At 58.1% G+C, this 17534-nt stretch overlaps 1 protein-coding gene across 1 annotated transcript in view; it reads left to right on the forward strand.

Annotated features, from left to right (window-relative positions):
* The first annotated feature begins 16884 nt into the window (after positions 1-16884).
* The window catches only part of FOXK1 (forkhead box K1), a 53123-nt gene continuing 52473 nt past the window's right edge, over positions 16885-17534 (forward strand). Inside the window, exon 1 of the mRNA XM_045284378.1 lies at positions 16885-17531. Within this exon, the coding sequence (XP_045140313.1) occupies positions 16885-17531 (647 nt within the window). The remainder of the gene's footprint in view (positions 17532-17534) is intronic.

Below are 17534 nucleotides of genomic sequence, written 5' to 3' on the forward strand. Positions count from 1 at the left end.
GTTTTCGATCAGTTTGTGAGCACAGTTCACTGGTTGTGGGTCTGTCCTAAGATTGGGACGTTGTCCAGCTCTCTCTCCAGTATGACCCCCGGCCCCTTCACCAGCCTCCTGGTGGACCAGGCCGTGCCTGCTGTACGCTGGGTTCTCATCCGGGAATCCCGTATCCGGGGACAGTGACATCAGCAAATCACACACTGCAACATTGTATGCCATACTTGTTATTAATGATACAGTGTAGCCAAAAAGAAACAAACAAATCAACAGAGGGCTCTAAGTGCAGACAGAACTCAGATACAGGAAAATTGGACGGCTCCCTGTACTCACTCACTGCCCTGAGTCCTCGCCGGCTTACCGAGACACTGCAGGACAGAGGGGAACTGCCCTGTGGGTTTCCAAGACTGCCGCTCTTTGAGAGTGGAACGTCTGGTCTTTCTCCCACACGGTGTACAACTATGTGGAAAGAAGGGCTTCCAAAAGGAACGAAAAGGTCATGAGAGGTTTGGGGAGGCCCCTCGTGGTCTCTTCTCTGCTGGGACAATAACTTCCTCCAAAGGCGCGTATGCTGTCTACTGCCAACCAGACGCCGGCAGCACAGAAGCGAGCTTCATACTTAGCGGCGAGGATGCCGGCGCTCCGAGAGGCGGGTGAGAAAGGCCACAGTTGGTCACCGGGTTGCACGTGCAGAGACGGTGAGACGGCAGGGCAGCCTCCTAGGTGCATTCTCAACAGCAGAAGCAAGATGAAACACATTGTTTTGTTTGTGATTTTTAAGAAAGAAACTGAGGCTCAGAGCGTTGGACCTGGGGGCAGTGGGAATAAGCTTATGTCAGCTGGCTCCCAAGGCCGCCCTCTCTTGTCTGCTTGCTCCCCGCCTTGGAAGAGAGTTGTCCACGGTGCAGCCGTGGTGGTGCATGCTGGCCACGCCCCAGGTGAAGCTGCCACAGGACTGGAGGCCACCCTGGCCACCAGCAGCCCAAGGGGCCCCAGACCTCAGCAAGACAGCTGGAAAGCAAAGCCCGCCCCTGCTCTCAGGCCTCCCAGGCCGAGCTGACGGGAAGAGGCTGGCATGTGGTCGGGCTCAGGTGCGGGGGTGGCATGGGAGGAAGTGGAGCAGGGGGGAGACCACGGAACAGTCCAGCCTCAAGGACCATCAAGCCGGCTGCTGCCTCAGGGCGCCTCCACGCACCACGAAAGGAAACACGGCCAGGTCCTTTGCAGTCCCCCTAACCGGTGTGGTCAGACCATCCATGCTGTTTTCAACAGCTGGTTCCCGGAAGTAGATTGCCCCTTCCTCCTGGCCCTTCTTTTGACCAGAAGCTCCTCTGGAGTGTGTTCAGCATCTTAACAACATGCTGTCACCCCGAGGTGCACTGGCCCAGGCTCAAGCCCAGGTCTCCATCACAGAAGAGAAGACTTCTATCCTGAGGCCTGCAGGGCCGGCATCAGTGAAAGGCAGAGGCTGGGCTCAGACCCAAGCCCACCGCCCAGGCATGTCCGTGCCTAGTCTGCAAGGCTGCCCTGCCTGCAGCCGAGCCCTCAGCCCCAAACTGCAATCACCTTTATGGGTTTCACCCCTTCCCAAAACAGAATGATGAGAGGATTCCTTGTTTGTGGCAAACCTGGACAGGCAAACCCACGGAGGCAGAAAGCAGATTCGTGGTTGCCACGGACAACCAGGGGCTGGGCAGGGATGGTAGGGGAGTGAGCCCTGGTGGTGTCGTGGTTACACATTAGGCTGCAATCCGCCAGGTCAGTAGTTCAAAACCACCAGTAACTCCAAGCTTATGAACTCACCCAATAAATTCGAAGCCTTAATTTTTTTCACCAGAGATTTAATACAGAAGTGTGGGTGATTAGCTCAGATATAAGTAATTAGTACATTAACCATGTCCGGGGGCCACTAATACAAACTCATACCACCTGCAGGAGCCCTGGAAGAAAAGTGGGCTATGCACTGGGCTGCAGACTGAAAGGTCAGCCGTTCCAACCCACAGGCTGTTCCACGGGAGAAAGATGAGACTCAGACCCCATAAAGGTTTGCAGCTGCAGAAACCCCCAGGGGCAGCTCTGTCCTGCCCTACCCCGTCTCTGTGAGCCAGAGGGGACTGGAGGGCCGTGGGTTTGGCTGGGCTTGAGGATCTTTATCTGGGTCTCTGGCCATTCCCAGGCCTGGAAGATTCCTGTTTCCCACCCACTTCCAGCTGGGCATCGCTGGCACCTGTCCGTGATGCAACAGTTAAAGGGCCCAGGATTCAGCTGCAGACTGACAGGCTGGCGGTTCCAATCCAGCCAGTGCCTCTGCAGGGGGGAAGACCTGGCCAAGGCCCCCAACAGCCTGGGGCAGATTATCAGGCAGCAACAAAGGCAGCATGAGCCCACAGTCAGGTAAGCCCTGCATCCACCGCCAGGGTCCCCACACACACCAGGACTCCCAGGGTGCTTTGGGCTCCTCTGTCACTTACTGAGCCCCTCGCCCACCTGGGGACTCCCATTTGTTCTCTCTCTCTCTCTCTCTCTCTCTCTCTCTCTCTCTCTCCTCCACTTTTCCAGCCAATGCAGCACTGCTGCCAGATGCTGGGGGGAGGGGGGACAAGGGGTTGTTTCTTCCTTCCCTCCGGACACCATGGTGGAAATACACATCCAGATGCAGGACTTCGCCTGGCAGCTGCAAGGGTGACGGCTGGGCCGGATCTCCATTGCTCAGAACCTCCAGGCAGGAGGTTGGTGTCTCCTGCCGCTCCATCTCATCCTGGTGCCCAGTGAGCGAGGTACAGGGTGGCACTGGGGGATGGGCACAGGAAGCGGCGTGCATGTCCCTGTGGAGATGGGTGGCGAGCGTGGTGGGAGCAGCAGCCGGCACTGCGGGTGGGAAGGGTGGTTGTCGTCGGAGGGGGTTTGCATGAGGGGTGGGGCTGGCGGGGCAGCTGCATTGGAAGGTCTGATCTGTTTCTAGCCCCATCATAGGTGGGTGTCCTGCGAAGGCTCCATGGGGGTGGGGCAGGTGCAGCACCTTTTCTTGTTACCTGTCACCTGTGACCACTGCCACCGACCTTAGTCAAACGTAAGAAAGGGAAGGAAAAGGACTTTTAATATATTAAAAATGCTTAATATATGAATGTTTAGTAAAGTAAAAAAAAATCACAGCCATCAAGTCTATGCTAACCGATAGTGATCCCACAGGACAGGGTAGAACTGCCCCTGGGAGTATCTGAAACTGCAACTCTTTATGGGAGCCAAAAGCCCGCTCTTTCTCCCATGGGCAGTTGACCCTTTCAAACTGCTCACCTTGCAGTTAACAGCCTAGTTAGTCCAGGTTGACTAGAGAAACAAATTCATGGCTGCTCAGATGTGTATAAGAAAGAGCTTATTGTATATTAAGAAAACATCCCAGCCCAGATCAAGTCCATAAGTCTGATATTAGCCTGTCTGATATTAGAAAGTCTTGTGGATCCAGCGGCAGTGGAAGCATCTCAGCGCTGGCGTGGGTCTCCATGTGGCTCCTCCAGCTCCAGGGCTCTGGCTCCATCAGCGTATCTCCATGTGGCTTGTCAACAGGCATGTCTCTCAGGGAGTGTGCGTGTCTGGCCTCCAGTGAGCTGTTTATCTCTGTAGAGCCTCCAGAGGAGGTCATCAAGCTGCGGCCTGGTTGATGGGCTAAACTCCGCCCCTTCACTTTTAATAGTCTCAAGTTGACACCAGATCACGTCACTACCACACAGCCCTACGAGTAACCACGGCAGCACCAGGGCTCCTTCCGTAAAGCAGAGGAAGCCCCTCAGCCAGAGGAAAGGACAGGGTGGCTACAACCACGGGCTCAAACCAAACGTCAGCTGTGAGGACGGCGCAGGACAGGGGTGCTCCCTTCTGCTGCATGTGGTAGGGCCACTATGACTCAGAACCACCTAGATGTCATCTAACCACAGCAATGCATGTACTTAATTTGATTTGAATTATACATCAAACCCACCCATAGTGACCGTCTAGGATGGGGTAGAACTGTAAATCATCACGGGAGCAGACAGCCTCATCTCTCTCCCTCCGAGAGGCTGGTGGGTTCAAACCACCAACCTTGTGCTTAGCAGCCTGTGTTAGTCCAGATAGACTGAAGAAACAAATTCATAGACACTCGTATGCGTGTAAGAGAGAACTTTATATCAAAAACCAATTGTACATTAAGAAAACATCCCAACCCAGTCCAGATCAAGTCCATAAGTCCAATATTACCTGCTATGTTGATCCTAGTCCATAAATTCTTCAGACTGACGCAGCCATGCAATGAAGGTGACTGCAGGGAGATCACAGGCCAGTGAGTGGGAAGTCTTGTGGAGCCAGTGGCAGTGGAAGCATCTCAGCGCTGGTGTGGGTCTCCACGTGACTCCTCCAGTTCTAGGGCTCTGGCTCCATCCACGTAGCTCCATGTGGCTTGTCGGCAGGAAGACCAAGCAGAAAGAGTCTCTCGCCTCCAGGGAGGAAGACAGGAGTTCCCAGAATCCTCAGGAGAAGGCCATGCCCACACAGAGGCCTCCCTGGCGATGGCCTGATTGACAGACTAGACTCCACCCCTTCCCTCAAGTTGACAGGAGATGATGTCACCGTCACACAGCCCAACACACAGCCGACTCTGCCACCGTGGCTCTCGATTAAAAGGAAGGTGGCCTGGTGATGCCGTGGTCACACGTGGGTCTGTGATCTGCAAGGTCAGCGGTTGGAAACCACCAGTGGCTCCAAGGGAGAAAGACGAGGCTCTCGACTCCTGTAAAGAGTGACCGTCTCAGAAACCCACGGGGGCAGCTCGACCTTGTCCTGCGGGATCACGTTGAGTTGGCGTTGACTCTGTGGCAGTGAGTTCTGCTTTGCGGGTTGGGGGTGGGGATAAATGCGGCCACTGCTGGCGGTGAGCGGTCGTTTTCCCTCGGCGTGTAAGGGGCAGGGACGGATCGTGGTGGGATGAGGGACAAGGAGAGGAACGGGAAGGAGTAAAGTGTGTGGGGTGTCCACGATCTTCAACGTGGGCGAGGAGGTTACACGCTCTCGTGTGTCCATACTCGTTGGGACATGGCTAAAGAGAGCAGTGTTTCCAGGACGGGAATTAACCCCCCATGAAGCTGGCTTCGATGTAGGGCTATAAAGACAACATTAAACTGTCTTCTCGCAACAACGGCCACCCTTTCCCACTCTCTTGTTCTCCCGCCCACACGCCCGGTCTGCCAGCACAGAAAACCATGGGCGCAGACATTTCTCTCCTGCCGTTTTCCCAACTCCTCCAATTGCCCATTTCCCCCTCCTTCCCCCTCAGCACAGGCGTCCCTCTCCCTTAATCACCTCTGTTCTATAATTAGTCTGTTCGGGTAATTCTTTTATCGTGTATGTTTTATTTCTAAAATATTCGCTACGGCGGCTGTCATAGAAAATGCCTGAATCCCCAACTCACCCACCCCGCGTTGACAGGCGCACAGTCTCCATAAGCTCTGCTGTTTTTATTCACCGCGCCCCCCCCCCCCACTTTCCCTTTCGTCTGAAGAACAGAAAGTCCTCTGCAGGCACTTCCCATCCCTGTGAGGTCGTTCGGGGGGAACGGAGATTTTGCAGGTGGAAAAGTGCAGGCAACAGAACCTCCGCAGCGTGCCAGGCGCAGCAGGCAGCTCTGAGCACTGCAAAAGCCTGGCTCAGAGCCGTGACCCAAACAATCCAGGAGAGCCCGCCTGCTGCCTCTGAGCCCATCCTGACTCACAGCGACCCTCCAGCACACGGACCTGCCCTGTGGTTTCTGGGATTGCCAGACTTGACGGAACCAGAGCCTCGTCTTTCTCCCTCGGAACTGCTGGTGGATTCGAACCAACTGCCCTTGGGTTCATCCACACCCCTTAACCCACCGCGCCAGTTCACAGCCCCACTACCAGCTCGGCCTGCCCCGCTCTCTCCTGCTCAGCCCTGGCTGCGTAATGGCTGCATGCTGGGCTACTAACTGCAAGGTCAGCAGTTCAAAACCTAAGGGTGACAGTCTCAGAAGCCCACATGGGGCAGTTCTACCCTGCACTATAAGGTGTCTGCAAGTTAGCATGCACTCGAGGGCCAGGAACTTGGGCTTGGCGCTCCAGGCTTAACCCACAGCCACACCACCAGCTCCGCCTGCCCTGCTCTCTGTCCCCCCATCAGATTCCTACCCCTGCCAGGCGTGGGTGTTTCCAACCCAGCCAGTGGTGGTGCTGCGTGAGAGAGGTCATCCCCAGCCTTCACGACAATGTCTCAGGACGCCACAGGAGACAGTGCCGCTCAGTAGCCCGAGGGGCGGCCACAAGGCAGAGTGGACAGCCATGGCTGGGCCTCTTGGTTTTCTTCGGACACAGAACACGGAGCTGGGCTTGGGCGTGCTGTCAGAGCTGCCTCCTGGAAGGGGCACCGAACCTCAACCACCACCCTCCTGGGAGCGTTGGGTGCCACGGCTGAACACACACGGCCCCACCCTCTCCTCCTTCGCAAGGCTGAATACGAGACCCGCCTTCTCTCCGCCCTGCACTAGAGACTCTTACAGGCAACTGGGGTGAGAAACGACCAGGAGCAAACCCGCAGGGAGTTCACGTCACGTGGAGGGAAGGGGCCCAGCCGCGGCCACGTGGATTCCCGAGCATGTGCGTCAGACTCGGTTGACAGTGGCTGGGGTTTGGGAAGGAGATCACCGGGTCTTTCTCCCTATGCACAGCCATTTAAACCGCCGCCCACCGCTATCGAGTCAGCTTCAACCCCAACGACCCCCTAGACCAGAGCAGCACTGCCACTCCTTCCCTCCCTCCGGCCTGCACCCCAGTGCATGCAGCCTCCACCGCATTTTCCTCTGCAGAGAAAGATGTCCCTGCCCCCGACAACTGCTCCCAGGGAATGCAGACAACGGACCTCTCGCTGCCTTGAGAAGCAAGCGCTCCTCTCATCCCTTCCTGCTCAGCAAGAGGGCGGGGCCAGATGCCATGCCCTGGCCCAGATGCCACGGGCCCAAGGCTTGGCAAGTCCAGAAAGGACGGAGGCAGACTTGGGATGCGCTTGGACCTCGGGGCCAAAGAGGAAACAGCCCTGCATCTGCCCCCACGCCCTCCACCTTCTCTCCTGCTTCCCTTCCCTCGTGGCATACTGGTTATACTTTGGGCTGCTCACTACAAGGTCGGTTGTTCAAATCCACCAACCAGTCCAAGGGACACCGGTGGGGCTTTCTACTCCCATAATGAGTTAAACCAAAACAAACAAAAAAACCTGCCCTGGAGTCAATGTCCACTTACAGTCACCCTGTGTGAGTGGACAGGGTCCTCATCTGGTCCACGTCACTGCGATGGCAGAGGTGGCCGTTCACGCCCTACGTCCACCCAGCAGCTCTCTTTCCTTCGCACACGTCACTCCCTCCATCTCATCTGCCCTCCACCACATCCCTGCAAGGACGGGGACAGAGGGAGGGAGGGAGGGAGGGTGTCCGTGGGATGACCCCAGGCTGGCTGGACTCGCCTCTTACTGCCTGGCGAGATCGGGCCGCTTCCAGTAAGAATTTGGCTGTAGGGTAGCAGCTGTGGTCATGGATGAGACACGGTCCCCAGGCAAAGGGGTCATTTGAAAAAAACCACGGGTGGATGTGGGCAAGTTAGGGGAAAAGTCTCCCCCAGGAAAAAGGGGGTCAGCCATACCTGATGCTGTGATTACACCCCTACTCAGGGGGCAACCCCTGCCCCAACCTGAACAGAGTAGAACCGTCCCCCAGGGGTCCCCAGATGGTCATCTGTGCCAAAGTGAGATGTCCACGTCTGTCTTCCTCAGCCAAGCAGAGCCCTTAGATGTGAAGGGTCCCACCCGCTGGCAGCAGCCCGGGCCCTGGGCCTCCCCGCGTGTGGATTCCAAAGCCGTGAACAGGGATGAAAAGACATGTTGGAATCGGCTGTCATGGAGTCGGACGCTACGGGCTGGAATCAACTCACCGGCCGTGGGCCTGTGCATCGGTCGAGGCTGATTCATGGCGTGGAGCTGTGCGACCAGGTCCTCCCGGCTGGCTTTCCAGACTCGATCACCAGGCCTCTCTTTGGAGGCCCTTCTGGGTGGACTGGACCCTCCAGACCCAGTCACTGACTGCATCACCCACTGAGGGACCACCGTGGGTCAGGACACTGGCTTTTCCTTCCTGCTCTGCTGGGGACGGGCTGTGGGGAGCCACCGGCTGCCGACGTGTCGGCTGTGAGCCGTGGGTTCCACAACCAGTGGCCTCTCAAAGGGCTCGCCCCGTCTGTCCATCCAGACACTGCACGAGCCCTGCACAGACACCGCCAACACCGCCTGCCAGGGGAAGACTGAAGTGCTGCCAGGACACTGAACAGGTGTCACAAGCGGAGCTTCTAGACTGGGAGAGTAGGAAGAAAGGCCTGGCAGTCACCTGTGAGGAATCCTGTGGAGCACCGAGACCCAGCCCACAAGGGACCGGGCACCGCTGGACTCCCTGGAGCACAGGGTCCCCAATCCAGCTGGGCCAGTAGGTGAGAGGTTGACTCTTAAAGCATGCGCCCTCCGGCCACCAGAACAGAGGGGCCAGGGGTGCAGAGTGTGGTGCCTGCAGTCAGAGAGACCCGTCTGGGCCCAGCCCGCCGCGCCTTACCACCTGGGAGACTGCATCGGTGGTCAGGGCTTCCCTTGCTCCTCTGTAAACTCGGGCTGTCGGAGGGAGCTGACGGCAGAGGCACCTGCTGACGACTGGAATCGTCTGTCTGATGCCGACGCCAAGCCCTCCCGGAAGTGTTGCAGAGCCGCGCGCTGCAGACCAAGGCGGGCCTGAGACCAGCCACGGTGCGTTCAGGTGCCTCCCTGCACGTGAACGTCGGACCGTGACTCAGGACGACGGGCGAAGGATCGCTGCCTTTGAATGGCGGTGCTGGCAGAGAACGTCGGAAGTACCAGGGGCTGCCGAAAGGGCAAATACTTCTCTCTTGGAAGCAGTACAGCCAGAATGCTCCTTAGCAGCGAGGATGGAGAGACCTCAGCTCAGGTACTTGGGGCAGGTTGTCAGGAGAGACCAGTCCCTGGACGATACCGTGCTTGGTAAAGTAGAGGGCCGTGCAAAAGAGGAAGAGCCTCAGCAAGATGGATGGACACAGTGGCTACGTCGATGGATTCGAGAGCAACAATTGGAGGCTGGTGCAGGACGGGCAGTGGTCTGTTGTGCACAGGGTCGGAGCCACGCAAAGAGTGGCACAGGGTCATTGTGAAGGTTAAAGGGTCCATACACAACAGCACTGAGTGGCCGTGAATCAGCTTCGCGGACAACAGGAAGAAGTGTTACGCAGTTCTGTGCCAGGGCCACACGTACCAGGAATCAAACCCAGGTCTCCTGCGTGGAGGGCAAGGTTTGTATCCCTGAGCCCCCACTGCCCCTGTGCATCACAGGCAAGCAGGATTTATAGGCTGCATCTCAAGGACCTGCCAGCAGAGGGAAGTATACCTCGAAAACTCCAGACAGATGGACAGACACCAAGGGTCTCACGGAAACTCTGTATCTTTGGCTTTTCCAAACATGATGTTCTTCTCTAGCGACCATTCCCTTCTGATGGCATGGCCCACGGGTGTGAGTGCAAATCTTGCCATCCTCGGCTTCAGCTGTACTTCTGCCCAGACGGATTTGTCCATTCTCCCGGCAGTCTGCGCTACGTTCACTGTTCATCCCCGAGACCAACCCTCAAAGGCATTCGTTCTTCCTTATCCACCTCCCTGCATCCACGTGCACCTGAGAAAGGCCGCTGGGCGTAGTGCATCTTGGTCCTCAAAGTGGCAAAGTGATTGGCCCAGTGCGGACGCGTCGTTCGATTTCTGGACTGTGACTTCCGCCGGACTCGGTTTGGGTGTGAGGGGAAAATGGAAGCTTCAACGACAACAGGAGCAAATTCAGTGCATCCTTGTTACAACGAGAAGCCCCAACAGCGACCTCCGGGGGGTGGAGGATGGACTCCCAGAGACGCACCCAGATCAGTCTTGGAGGAAGGACCTCCAGAGTGCTCCTGAGCAGCACGGATGGGGAGACCTCGTGTCCCGCATTTTGGACGGGTGATCGGGAAGGACCATTCCCTGGAGAAGGACATTGTGCTTGGCAAAGTGGAAGGGCAGTAAAGAGAGAGAGAGAGAGAGAGGCCATGGATGAGATAGATTCGTCGCAACAATAAGCTCAAACACAACAAAGATGGGGAGGGCGGGGCCAGGCAGGGCGTCTGTCCGTGGTGCACGGGGTCTCCATGAGTTGGGACTGACTGATGGCACCCAGCAAACAGCACCCTTTCTGGGTGGGCTGAATGGGCTGAAAAGCAGAAGCCAGAAGCAACGAGTGCTGACGGGGCTGGAGGGAGCAGCACTCCCGGGGGCGTTCCACTTTGGGGGCTGCCCGGCACCTAATGAAGCCTGTAGTCCAGCCCTTCTCCCAGGTGTCCACCCAGCCTGTGCACACCTGCGCACACCGACACACAGACGAGCTACCCAGAGGCACCTGCAGGAGCTGTTGGAGGTTAACCCACACCCCGAACCCCAAAGGACACACTGCCCCCCAGTGACAAAAAGAACCGTTAAACTGTGCCAAGCTCTCACCAAGGAGCAGGCTGTGGGGACATCTTGCTCTGGGTCCTGGCGCCCCCACGTGTCCCAGAGTGGGACTGTGTCCCACAGGGTCCTCCCAGCTGCCCAGCCCAAGCACCCCGGGGTGTCCACTGCCATCAAGTCCGTTCCGACCCCTAACTCCTCACCACCACTGAGCCCGTGCCGACGCGCAGTGCAGAAGGGGCAGCACGGGGCAGAGTATGGCTCTGTTGCACCGGACGGCGACCATGACAGCCACCGCCGTCCCGTTTCATTGTGATTCAGGGGAAGGTTAACCGGGCAGATCATCAGCCCGCACGCAGCTTGTCTCCTCTCGTCCACGGGCCTCCCTCCATGCACCGGCCGATCCCACCCCCTCCCTGGGTCTCCAGTCTCCAGGCCTCCTCCTTCCTAAGCCTACTGAACTGTGCCCTGGGGTCAGTGCTGCCCTGATGATCCTGAAGGGGGTGGGGGGTATCCCATCACAAGGGCAGGTGGGTTCACTGCCAGACCTGACCAGTGTCTAAGGGCCATCGCCCCTGTCTCCTTCCCACCAGTCCGCCGGCCTCTCGGTGACTGAGCTGAGTAACACTGACCTCTAGGAGAGCTGGTGCCCAGGCCACTCTTCCTCGGAGGAAGACCTTTAAGGCAGCAGCTGAGCACTGACCTGTGGTGCCACCCGGGCTCCCGGGGAACATTGTGGGCGCCGTGGTGTTGTGGAGACCTGGGTCCCTGGAGCGATTTCCTAGGTGGGGTCGCCTCGGACCACCCCCCTTCTTCGGCCACCGGTACCACAGGGCCGGCGGTTCCAAAGGGCGGCCGGGTTCTGTTTTCCAGCGGAAATTAAAAGTAGGGCCGTGATCAGCTCACCGATTGACAATTCGTCACCACGCTGGCGCCTGACAGTGTTGATTTATGATCCGGCAAGACCCAGCAGACACCCCTCCCCCATTCGGGGCTGAGATGCTCACACATGGCGGGGGAGGGGATCATAGACTCGAGGCCCCCCGTTGCCTGGGCGATCAGCCAGGCAGGGGTCTCTGAGCCCCCAAGCATCTCCCCATTCACCTGAGCCTCCTTGGCTTTCAGGGGGCGCTGCTTCTAAGGGGCTCTGCCTGCACTTCTTTGGGGAGGTCTGTCCACTCCTCTGGAACGCCTTCATCCACACCTGCAGAAGCCCCAATGTCATGCTCACCATGAGGTCAGCAGTCCAGAACTAGCCACTCTGTGGGAGAGAGACCGGTTTTCTACTCCCTTAAAAAGTTTCCGTCTCGGAATCCCTGGGGGGGGGTTCTACCCTGCCCTACAGGGTTGTCATGAGTTGAAGTTGACTCATTGGCAATGAGGGCTGTTCTAGCCCGACCTATAGCGTTGGGCGCTGACTCAATGGCAGGGAGTGTGGTTTTGCGTGTTTCTGCTCCACAAAGACTTGCGGTCTCAAAACCCACCAGTAGGTCCAGTCTGTTCCGTAGGGTCACTGGGCATCGAACACACTCGGTGGCAGTGAGTCTGGGATGGGGTTTGGCAGGAGCCCTGGTGGCACCGTCATTAAACAAGCGCTCGGCTGCTAACAGAAAGGTCGCGGGTGTGGAAGCACCACTTACCCACGGGAGGAAGATGAGGTTCTCTACTCCTCTTCCCCCCAGAAGAGTTACAGCCCCGCGGCCTTAGTCAGCGGTTCCTCTCTGCCCTGTGGGGTCACTGAGCTGAGTGGGCGTGGACTGGAGGGCAGTGGGTTTGGGGTTTGGAGATCTTGATGGAAGCCAATCGCCAGCCCTTTCTTCCGCAGTGTCCCTGGGTGGACTCCTTCGGGTCGGTGGTCGACCACCAGGCTACTCGTGCCTCCCAGGGAAGGCTCAATCCTGCAGGACAGAGTAGAACCGGCCCACAGGTCCCCACGGCTGCCGTCTTTACAGGAGCCAACTGCCCTTCATGTTTGCCCCACAGGACCGTCTGGTGGGTTCAGACCACCGATGTTTGGGCTTGCTGCTGAACACTTATCCCTGGCTCCCTCAGGGCTCCTTCAGGATGGACATCAAGCCAAACCACACGCCCTGTCATTAAGTCAATGCCAACTCAGAGAGACCCTACGGGACAGGGTCCTGTGGGCTTTCCAGATGGGCACTCTTTTCAGTGGGAGGAGAAAGCCCCATTTTTCTCCCTCGGGATGAAGGAGTGGGGGTTGTTCATTTTAACCTCGAGCTCAGAGAAGACTTCCTGCAGGAGGTGACGCCTGAGTTGAACTTTCAGAAACAGCCAGAGAACCAGACTGTGGGCCAAAGGATGGGGAGCTCGGAACGCCTCTGAGCTGCGCTGTGGAAAAGAGAGCCCGGAACAGGTCTTCTCTCTGAAGCAGCGCATCGGTTAGACTGGCTCAGTGGGAGAAGCGGTGGACAGACACTCAATCCAGTGGCCTTTGCGTTGGACAAATCTGCTGCACAAGACTTCTTGACGGTGTTGAAGAGCAGGGATGTCACTTTGAGGACTAAGGTGCCCTTGACCCCAGCCCCAGTGCTTTGCGTTGCCCCCTCTGCACATGAAAGTTGGATGCTGCTGCAGAGGCAGAAGAAGAATCGGTGCGTTTGAACGGTGGTGTTGGCACAGAATACTGAAAGTCCCGGGGGCTGCCAGAAGGGCAGACTGGTCTATCTTGGAAGACGTACGGCCAGAGTGACCCTTTGAGGCAAAGATGGTGCGACTTGGTCTTAGGTGCTTTGGACATGTTGTCAGGAGAGACCAGCCCCCGGAGAAGGACGCCAGGCTCAGTAAAGCGGAGAGGCAGTGACACAGAGGCAGGCTCTCTCGCGGGGAGGTGGGTTGGCCCAGTGGCTGTGGCCCTGGGTGACTGTGAGGTCGGTGCGGGACCGGCAGTGGGTGCTCAGTTCGGTTGTACACATCGGGCGGGCTTCCATGAGCCGGAGCCAAGCCTTCGGCCACCAGCAACAGGGGGCAAGAGTTCAGGAGGGTGGTCAATAGAAAGGTTGTTGAGACAGTGACGTGGGTCATGATAAGGGACTCCCAGACAGTACGTGGAGAAGACCCCAAAGCAGCCAAGCCCGGGACACCAACAGATTCTGGGTCCCCAACACTCCTTGCATCATTTATCCCAGCTGCCAAACGGTGGCGTTGGCCTCAGTGCCTGAGTTAGTTAATTGTGCCAGCCTGGCCGATAATCACATGTGGGGCTAATTGAAAGGCGGAGGGATAAATGGGTGGTGAAGCCTCGCCTTTCTAGTTCTCGGGTCTCTTGCTTTGTGATGGTTGCACCAGGGTGCAGCTGCCTTAGCAGTTCCCTGCTTCAGCTTGCAAGGTTGACTTCCTACAAGACATCCCCAAGGAGAAGCTACATGGACCTATCCCGATGCAGCGCTGGGTGCTGGAGCAGCCGTGTGGAGACCCCTGCTAGTGCTGAGATGCTTGTTCGTTCACTGACTCAGCTTTCCTCCTGCAGTCGGCATCATTGCCTCTGTTTTGTGAGGTGGAGGACTTTGTGGACTGGTGTTGGGTGTCTAAGCTATTGGGTTAATGTTGGACTTGTGGGCTTGGGCAGCATTGGGTTGGGATGTTTTCGTGATGCACCTTTTCTTTACATAAAACTCTCTCTTATACATAAGTCGCTGTGGATTTGTTTCTCCAAAGTACCTAGACTAATACAGTGCCCATCAGCAGACAGACGGCGACGCAGCCTGTGGGCCGTCACAGTGCCACCTGGCGCGGAAAGAGAAATGAAGTAAAAGCCACAGGTCATTCCTGGTCATCGGGGTGGGATCACTGGGCATGTAGGACAAGTGCCATTGAGCTGATGCCCCCTCCCAGGGCTCTGGTTGAGCCCATGGTCGCAGCCGCTGAGTGAATCCCCTTGTGAGGGTCTTCCTGTCTCACGTTTCTCCTGCACCCAGCTCCAGGGCTGCTCTCCCCACTCCCACGCCCAAAGCACAGAGACGAGGGCTCACCATCCTGGCTTCTCAGGAGCTTTCCAGCTGGGCCTCCTCCAAGGCAGGACGCGCTCATTCTGGAAGCCGCCGTGGAATTTCAATATCCTTCGCCAACACCAGCATTCCAGTACATCCCTTCTTCTGCCGGCTTCTTGTTCCTTGTCCAGCTACGCCGCGCTGGTGAGGTGAGGGACAAGACCACGGCTTGGGTCCGGCGTACCCTGGTCTCAAAGCGACATCCCGGCCCTTCGGCACTTGAAAGCGATCTGGGCGACCTGTCTGTTGGCAAAGGGGAACGTACGTTGTTTAAGGGGCACTGCGTTCACGCTCACGATGGCGGAATAAGGTGGGGAAGGGCAGCCGTGCTGGCTGCCTTGCACAAAGAGCACAACCGGAATCCGGAAGTTCCGCCATTGTGCCAACACAGCGTGTCTGCCACGTGAGGGCATCCTCTTCCTCGGGAGGCGGGCGGGGTTGGAGGGGAGGCACCGGGGCTCTTTGCAGCCAGTCGTCCTTGGGTCCTCTTCCCCACCTGCCATGTCCAGGGGGAGGTGCCTCTCCCCCAGCCTCAGTTTCCCCATCTGTCAAAGGTAGGTTGCCCACCCTCACAGAGTAGTGAGGGTCGCATACAACAAGTGCCTAGGTCCCCCCTGCACTGGGCCGTGTCCTAGGACCTCACTCCTCCCCAACCCCCCACTCCCTTTCCTCTAAGGGCCGGCAAGCCCCACCCTCGCTCTACCTCCAGTCTGCTTTTCTCAGAAGGAAGCAGCTTGACTTCTGCTGTTGCTCTGCCACCACTCAAAGCTCCCTGGTGGTGACCGCGGGGCTCTGGCTTCTGTCTGTCTGCATGCAGGAAGCACACAAAACCAAAACACACACACACTCCACCCTGTCCTGTCCTGCAGATGTTTGAGGCCCCACCCCTTTAGCTGCACTGGCACTTGGTCACCCCCTGTCCCACAAGAGGGCTGTCATTCAGTGGTCCCCAAACAATAAAATGCAGCTTCCCCAGTCTGGCCAGTGGCCAGAGCCCCCAACAAGGTCCGTTCGCGTGGCACTGGGAGAGGGCTGCTGGGGCGGGCGGGAGAGGCTGCGGGGTGGCTGGGGCTCCAGGTTCCCAGGTGCAGGGATCACAGGGGGGCCAGGGCCAGGGGAACTGGGCGAAGCTGGCCTTGGAGGTCGGGAGGAGCTGTCACCCTGCTCACTTCCCGTCCTGTGCTGCCACCTCCAGGCCGACAGGAGATTCAAAGCCACAACACCAAGCTCACGGCCACAGCGTGGCCTGACTCACAGAGACCCTGCCTGTGCGCTTCCCAGGACAGACTCGCCCTTCTCCCTTGGAGTGGCTGGTGCATTCGAACAGCTGACCTTGGGGTGAGTAACCCAATGTGTAACCCCTTACCCCACCAGGGTGCCTTCCAAAAAATAAGCCAAACTCACTGCCATCAGGGCAAAGATGACTCGTGGGGACTCTGAAGGGCAAGGAAAATGCCCCTGTGGGTTTCTGAGACTGTAACTATCAGAGCAGAAAGCCCCGTGTTTCTCCCTCGGAGCGGCTGGCGGTTGTGAACTGCTGACTTTGCAGTTAGGAGCCCAAGTCATAACCACTACACCATCAGGGCCCCTTTGGGTGACTTCAAACTCCCTCCATCGAGTCAATTCTGACTCACAGTGACCCTGCAGGACAGGGTAGAACTGCCGCTATGGGTTTCTGAGACTGGAACCCTGACGGAAGTAGAAAGCCTCATCACCAGCTTTGCAAACTCAGCTGGAAAAACACCAGCCACCCTCATCGTTGGGGTGCTTCCTCCGGGAGAGGCTGGAGAGCTTCTGAAATATTCACTGTGACGGTTGGGGGGCGGGGTGATAGTGGTGGTGGTGGTGATGGTGGTGGTGGTGGTGGTGGTGGTGGTGATGGTGGTGGTGATGGTGATGGTGGTGATAATGGTGGTGGTGGTAGAAGTGATGGTGGTGGTGGTGACGGTAGTGAAGATGATAATGTGGTGGTGACTGATGGAACATGTCTGCCACTGCCCACCGATGGCCCGGCTGTGTTGAGGCCCAGTTGGTTGGCTGGGGGTAGGCTGTGTGCACAGCCGCAGCCCCAGCAGCAGGGGGTTGGACCGTCCCTCACAGTGTGACCACCTTCTCTCTCTCTCTTGTCTTGCAGACGGAGCATCTGAGTAGGAGGCCTCTGGAGCAGCCGGGCCCCCCAGGCGGATGGGGAAGGTTGCTGGGCGTGAGGGAGGCAGGCCCGCTCCCCAGGCTGCCATGCGCTCTGGGACAGGACGCCCCTGAGCGTGTCCTTTAGTCCCTGGGAGCCGTGGCCGGCTCCACCCCTTCTCCGCAGGCTCCCCTTCAAGGCGTCCCCATGGCTGGGGGCGTGCTGTGGGTGTGCGTGGCCGCCTGGGCCCTGCTGCACGCGGGCGGGCTGGCACGCGGGGACTGCTGGCTGATCGAGGGGGACAAGGGCTTCGTGTGGCTGGCCATCTGCAGCCAGAACCAGCCCCCCTACGAGGCCATCCCGCAGCAGATCAACAGCACCATCGTGGACCTGCGGCTGAATGAGAACCGCATCCGCAGCGTGCAGCACGCCGCACTCAGCCGCTTCGGCAACCTCACGTACCTCAACCTCACCAAGAACGAGATAGGCTACATTGAGGATGGCGCCTTCTCCGGCCAGTTCAACCTGCAGGTGCTGCAGCTGGGCTACAACCGGCTTCGCAACCTGAGCGAGGGCGTGCTGCGCGGGCTGGGCAAGCTGGAGTACCTGTACCTGCAGGCGAACCTCATCGAGGTGGTCACGCCCAGCGCCTTCTGGGAGTGCCCCAACATCCTCAACATCGACCTGTCCATGAACCGCATCCAGCGCCTGCACAGCGCCACCTTCGCCGGCCTGGCCAAGCTCTCGGTGTGTGAGCTCTACAGCAACCCCTTCTACTGCTCCTGCGAGCTGCTCGGCTTCCTGCGCTGGCTGGTGGCCTTCACCAATGCCACGCACACCTATGACAGGGTGCAGTG

The sequence above is a fragment of the Echinops telfairi genome, unplaced genomic scaffold (genome assembly GCF_000313985.2).
Source record: "Echinops telfairi isolate 266 unplaced genomic scaffold, ASM31398v2 ScPeMD7_5;HRSCAF=22, whole genome shotgun sequence".
In the NCBI taxonomy this organism is placed as follows: Eukaryota; Metazoa; Chordata; class Mammalia; order Afrosoricida; family Tenrecidae; genus Echinops; species Echinops telfairi.